Source organism: Coffea eugenioides, chromosome 3 (genome assembly GCF_003713205.1).
Source record: "Coffea eugenioides isolate CCC68of chromosome 3, Ceug_1.0, whole genome shotgun sequence".
Lineage (NCBI taxonomy): Eukaryota > Viridiplantae > Streptophyta > Magnoliopsida > Gentianales > Rubiaceae > Coffea > Coffea eugenioides.
Window position 1 is genome coordinate 7,007,736 of NC_040037.1, and position 7,054 is coordinate 7,014,789.

At 36.0% G+C, this 7,054-nt stretch overlaps 1 protein-coding gene and 1 long non-coding RNA gene across 2 annotated transcripts; both read left to right on the plus strand.

Annotated features, from left to right (window-relative positions):
- Positions 1-1,604: 1,604 nt before the first annotated feature.
- Positions 1,605-2,475, plus strand: LOC113765810. Its single transcript, XR_003467787.1, has 4 exons — positions 1,605-1,632; positions 1,924-1,980; positions 2,172-2,321; positions 2,434-2,475. It is a non-coding gene; the product is annotated as an uncharacterized LOC113765810 (long non-coding RNA).
- A 2,297-nt stretch (positions 2,476-4,772) lies between these two features.
- Positions 4,773-6,524, plus strand: LOC113765893. The gene has a single exon (XM_027310136.1). The coding sequence runs from the start codon at positions 4,773-4,775 to the stop codon at positions 6,522-6,524; it is 1,752 nt and encodes a 583-aa protein (XP_027165937.1).
- The last annotated feature ends 530 nt before the right edge of the window (positions 6,525-7,054 follow it).

Here is a 7,054-nt window from a genome sequence, read left to right on the forward strand (position 1 = left end):
AAGTTAATCAAGTAGAATTATTGAAATTCCAAAGAGCTAAGCATCCAAAGGGTATAGTTTAAACAATTCATCTATCACTTCTCCCTTTTTTTTTTTTTTTTTTTGGCTTGTTAAGGTCAATAAATAAAGCAATTTGGTATTTGGTTGGCATGGATTGATATACACTTTACCATAAGCTAAACGGTTCATATGTATTTTTGAGAGAAATATATATATTAAGATGAGGTAGGGGATTGGAAGCGCGTTGAGTCACATACTTCCATTGGTTATCCAGAATAAAAGGACAATTTTTACCCTGATATATAGGGTAAATTACTTATAATCCCCTGTGATACTACATAATGCCGGATGACTTTTCTAAAATTTCAAAATAGCCATATAACCCTCTATAATTTTATATAAAGTAAAAAATGGCTGGAATGCATAATCAAGGAAGGCGTTTATACCAAATGCACAATAAAAGTAAGTGTGATAAAATCTTAGTTTCCATGTAAACCTCTTATAGTTTGTATAAATATTCACTTTATTCCCCTGTGATTTTTACATTTATCCACACAATTCTCTATACTTTTATACAAGGTAGTTAAGCCATCAATTGATTTAACATTTAAGTGAGGGCACAATTGATATTTCAATTAACGACGTTACATAGGATATTTTCCATCAAATTTTCACTTTATATAAAATCATAAGGGGGTGAAGTGGATATTTTGAAATATTAGTGAGGTCATGTAGCAATAGACGAAACCACAGGGGAATTATATGTAATTTACCCTTATATATATATATATATATATATATCGCCTCTGTACCAACCAGGATGGCGGTTGTCTCCAATTTTTTTTTTTTGAATGAAGTCAACTCCACATTTTTAACATTTTCAGTACACAAAATTTGTGATATGTTATTCAGTAATTTCATTAGCAATTGTCCACTATTTCCATATGATTAATTAACTCAAGGTACCATAAATTTTCATACTTTTAAATTGGTAATTTAATTTCATTAAATGTAGCTGAAGTTGTTAATTTTTATGTGTGTGTGCGCGTCTATATATATATATATATATTCCCCTTAAAATCTACTCGTCGAAGGAGGTGCTTCATAGTTTATACAACATATTAAGTCAACTTTTTATTAATCAAACAGGATGTGTTGCACTATTGGTCTTAATCATGGAGGGAATCGACCACTTTTACGAACTGTATTTGAGGTAAGCAACTTTCACGGCTCAATAATATGGTAAATTGTTGGTGTTTTTGGTATAGTATTATCTCTGTAACATTGTACTCCTCAGGTAATGATTAGAAAATTTTGTACTCCACGGAAAGTGAATCTAGTGTTTGTTCTTCGTGACAAAACCAAGGTATAGATTACTAATTCCTTTTCTATTTCTTGATATTCCATTGATTAATTAACCAGTGCTTAATCACAACAATTCATCTAATAAATTGTTTTGAACCTAGAGCCCTTTGCATAAGTTGAAAGAACAGTTGAAAGAAGAAATGAATGAGGTAAAAATCATCTGTAACTGTTGTAAATTCTCATGATATCGTGGTCCTGATGTTTTATATATTATTGTAGATATGGGAAGGAATGAAGACGAATGCTTCACTAAAAGATTTCTTCAATGTAAGAGCTGCGACTTCTAATAATCTTTGCACATCTTTTTTCCCTCTTTTGGTTCTGAATTCTATTCTTTAATTTGTGTAAACTAGAGGACGAAAACAAGAATCTTGAGTATACTCTATCCTCCAAATCTTGAGTCGATCTACAATATGACATGAGCTCCAAAGTGATATAATTAAAATGAAAATCCAAAAATAAATGACTGAATAAAACAAAATCAAAATTTGAGAACTTAAACCAAAATCTTAGTTAATTGGTATATTTTGTGTGATTTATCGACTTGTGATTGCTCAGATTAAAGTGGTAGCACTATCGAGTTTTCAACACATGCCAGAACAGTTTAAAAATGAGGTACTTATACTTCCAATATTCCATTCTCTCTTAGAGTACGAATATGGTGTTTACTGTACCTCACACAATTGTCTATCGATGTGTGTGGTCTGCTTTTTTTTTTATGTTATTATTATTATTTGGCGATTTTGATCATTGTTAACCTTTTCGTCCTTTTTTTTTCTCATTAATTTTGATATTCCATTGAGAAGGTTGCTGGTCTGAGAGAATGGATCATCTCCATTTCTACATCTGGTGAAGGTGCTGCAGGGAGTACGCCAGCCTCGGGTTTTGCTGATTATGCAAAGAAAATCTGGGACAAAATTAAGGAGGACAAGGACCTTGACTTACCTCATTACCGAGTAAAACCATTAATTAATTGATTAATTAAAAGTTACTGTGGTAGTGGTCTTGTATACTGTTTTCAGTTTTCTTGCAATGTTAATTAATATTCTGCTTTCAATTAATTGGTAGATCATGGTTGCTGAGATACGCTGTAACAAAATTGCTGAAGAGAAGTATCAGAGTTTTTATGAGGTTAGGGTAACAAGCATACATTTCTTGGTGTTGATTTGGATTTCACAGGACACATATATATATATGCTTGACCATAGTAATTAATTACTATAATTTCATTGAAATGGTTCCCAGTCCTGGCTTCCAGTTGAGGAGGATGCAATCTCAGGTGCAGTACAAGACTTTGGCGCTAATGTCAGTCGAATAATTGCCATTAATCTGTCTGAGTAAGTGTGCCTTGCAATATCCTTAGGATTCTCAAGTTTTAGAATTGATGCTTTCTTTATGGTAATACTGTAAAATTCCCTACACCAATGCTATATTCGTGTTACGGATTTCTCAATTACCGTTTTATCTTAAATACATCGTGGCATAAAGGGTACTATAGTAACTTTTTTCCAAAAAGCTCTCTAGAAAATGTAATCCAAACAATTATTTTATGTACGTACATGGTGTGATTGTAAATCCCACAAATAAACTCGTGCCAAAGAAAAAAAAAAATCCTTTGCATTGCTGATTGTGTCCTCATATTTTTCGATAATTTGGATAGTTAAATCTATAATGAGGTTATTGATGATTGTTTATCCAGGTATGATGAGGAAGCTCAACACTATGATGAGACCAAAAGGGACGCAAGCAGGAAACAGCTAATTGAAGACATCATGAAGGTACCCTAGGAATTGTTAATCTTTTCTTACTTATTTTGCAATTCTTTTGGAACACCACACCATAACAACTATTTAATCAAATATCTTCATGCAAGAATCTGCCAATTTGGTTCTCTTTTCTCAAAAGGTAAAAATGCAGTTGCTAGTAAAATGGGACAACTTTACAAACCTCCCTGAGAACTCTACCAATTTCACTGATGAGTTTTTTTTTTAAGTTTTCAATGGTAGACTTACCTCCCTTATTTTTTTATTTATGTAGTAACAATGTCAGCTAGCCCATGTAAACAAAAGCGACATAAAAGTTCAAAAGGAAATGCTAAAAAGTATGTCTATTACTAATTAACTTATTCCTACATGCGTGGTCTATAAAATGATGAAGTTGCACAAAAGTTAACTATCCAATGCCATATATCATAAACTATAAGTTTGTGAATCAATGAAGAGCATTACAATGATATATATATATATATATATATATATATATATTGTCATTCGTCACTTATTTACTCTACTCTTACTCTAGGCTAATCTAGAGAGTAGATCCAATTGAGCCTACAAAAAAATCGACGGAAACTAAACTACTATCAGACCAAACGATGTACTATGCACCCGTATGGATTTGAGAAAATCAAATATTGTAGCAAATGATGGGAGACAAGATTTGAACTCTTAACCTCCTACCTCACCAATGGTGGCCAACAACCCAAATGACTGATAAATTTGATCTACAACTATTATTCATTGATTGAAAATTCAACTATAGATTATTTCTTCTCCGATAAATTTTCATATTCATTGCTTAAAGAATTCAAAATGCTTTAGGTTGTAGGGCCAACCTACCTTTTTGTGGTGAAACATATGAGGCTCCGAATTCTAGAAAAATTCGAGCAAGCAGCCGTGGATGAGGTAAGGAAAAAAGGAGTACTCGTGGCTATAAAGACCCACAAATACATCAGTGAATTCAAGAACCAGCTCAAAGGTATTATTACCAGTAAACTGCATAATCATACATCACGTTTTGAGTCCTTTATGATTTACATTGAAATTTCATGCATAACTTTGTCTTTTCAGATGTTGCTGTCAAACAAGCAAACTGGAATCAAGATACCGAACAATTGGCCCAACTGGAGTCAGAAATGGCCCGCGCCATATGTGGGATTCGTGCCGCCAATGAAGCACGTGAACAGCGAAAGGTAAGGAAACTACAAATTAATGTATCTATTTAGGAAGTTGGCTAATAAAATCATTAATGATCATCTAGTTTCTAAGTTGGCTGTGGTATAAGCCTAACTTGATTGATTAATTACTTCTGTCTGACTTTCCAGAAAGATAAACGAGAGTTCGCGTTGAACGTTGTAAAAATTGTGGCAAGTACTGCCGGAGATGTGGTTTCTTCTGCAATTATGGCAGCACGAAAAACTTAATCTGAGAAAACTGCTGGCCACGAAATTATTAGAGGTAATTAAGAGATATTTTTCTAACTATCTGTTCAATGGCATGTCTGTAGGCAGTAATTAAGGTTCAATTAACATGCATACATCAAATCATAGCGGATGTAATAGCTGCTCTCTAGGAAAAAACTCTCTTCCTTCTCTCTATTCTTATTCTCTCTAATTTCTTAACTAGTTCATGGCTGCCCTTCAGCCGTCGGCTGAGGGGCAAGGATTATCACCTACCAAAAAAAAATCTTTCTCTCAATTATTTTCTCAGCCGGCAATATCTCCTATCCACATTCAGCAGGCTTCTGTCTATAAGGGAGAAGCTGCGGTAGTTTTTTCTAAAGCAGATGCAGACAAACTTGCAGCGCCGTTTCAATGGGCTTTGGTGGGAAAATTTTCACACGGCCGACCTTCTTTGGAAGATATTCGAAAGTTTTTTGCTTCTTTAAACCTGAAGGATCATGTTTCTATTGGATTGATGGATTATAGGCATGTTCTCATTAAGTGCATGGCTGAAGCTGACTTCAACAGAATTTGGATGCGAGGGATTTGGCAACTGGGTAAATATCCGATGCGTGTGTTTAGATGGACAAGGGAGTTTCATGTGCTTAGGGAATCATCTCTGGCTCCGGTTTGGGTAGTTCTTCCAGCTCTGCCTATTCATTATTTCGACAAACATTCATTATTCTCCATACTTTCTCCAGTAGGAAGACCACTCTTCCTAGATTCGGCAACCGCAGCTGGGACTCGACCAAGTTTGGCCAGGGTATGTGTGGAACTCGATGTAGCGAAATCTTTTACACAAAGAGTTTGGGTGGCTGTTGAAGGTGAGTCTGGATTCTGGCAACGTATTGTGCCAGAGAATATGCCATTATATTGTTCATCTTGTTCACGTTTGGGTCATTCCCAAGAGCAATGCAAGAAGAATGTAACTGAGGTTGGGTCTCGGTATCTATATAAACAAAACATGAAGCTGCAGAGGGATCTACCATTAGAAGTTAATAATATTCAAGTGTCAAATTTAGACCTTGTAAACAACCCAGATGCTAACTTGAACAAAACAACAGATGCCGTGACTGATTCCGACGAAGTGCAGCATCCTGAGATGGGCAATTATGCTGAAAAACTCAAAGGTGCAGTGGTGGAGGAAGTCTGTACTGCCACAAAGGTTCAGGAAGTTAGTCAGCCTGATGATCACCTTAGTAAGCTTGGAGTATCTAAGTTGTCGTCTAATGCTGAATTTGAACAACCACACAATGATCTTGCATTGGAGCTGCCGATACGTGAGGATCGAAGGGAAATGGAAAACCAGCTGGACAAGGCCCACGGGAATGAATACCAAGGGACCCGTTCTGAAACTAATATAATTCCCACAGACAAACTTCTTTGTAAGGCTGACAGAAATTCTCTTCATCATCTATCTGATCACCAAGTGGTGATAGTTGCTGCATCCAAGCCGACACCATCTGATGTGCAAGGGAATTTTAATACGACTCATATGAGGGAGCAAACACTTGTTGGGGAACAATTGACTATGCAAAAGCAGTTAGAACAGGTCCACGAAAATGATGAAGGGACCCAAGCTACATCGTCTGAAGCATCAAAAGTGAAACTTCAGTCCACTGCCGACAATAACTCTTTGGAGCATCTCTATGTTGAGTTGCGAGGAGTGGAGAATTACGGTCCTACAGAGCATGGGATAGTGGAGGTTAATTCACCAACTGTTGCAGGAAATTTGTCTCCCAGACCGGGTGTCCCACAAGAAAATTTGCCGGAATCATCAGGTCCTTCTTTAACTATTCATCAATCAGGGGTGGCTGACCGTAATCCCAAACAAAAAAGGACAAAAGGTTTGAGGGCTAATTTGCAAACCGACAGAATTTTGCGCTCACGGTCAGAGACATCTTCCAACAACTCATTCCAGGTTCTTTCTCATGATTAATGGCATTTTTTGGAATATTAGAGGAGTAGCTAAAGCACCTAATCTACGAAGATTAATCAATTTAGTACGGACACATCATTTCCAATTTGTTGTGATTTGTGAGCCAAAGTTAGACGTATCTAAAATACAGACCATTCGTCTACGTCTATTATTTGATTACGTGCTTGTTAATTGTTCAAGTGATATTTGGGTGTTCTACAATAATCCTTTCCTTTGCTCGATTGTTGGTAATTCTGATCAGCATATTTCTCTACATGTACAAAGTCCCCTAATTCCTTCTCCAATAATTATGTCCTTTGTCCATGCTAAATGCTCAGTTGACGAGCGGCGTCACTTATGGTCCTCATTGTTAGCTGATAAGCCTAGTTTTCTTCCTTGGTGTATTGGGGGTGATTTTAATGTTATTGTGGCACCTCATGAAAAAAGGGGAGGTCGTCCATTTGCTATAACAGAAGGAGTGGAATTTCTGTCTTTCATGGAGGAGGCTGGAGTATTTGATGTTGGCTTCTCAGGACCCAATTTTACATGGT

What these genes read in the sequence shown, in the direction of transcription:
- LOC113765893 (XM_027310136.1), top strand. Translation starts at nt 4,773, where the DNA reads ATGGCTGCCCTTCAGCCGTCGGCTGAGGGGCAAGGATTATCACCTACC.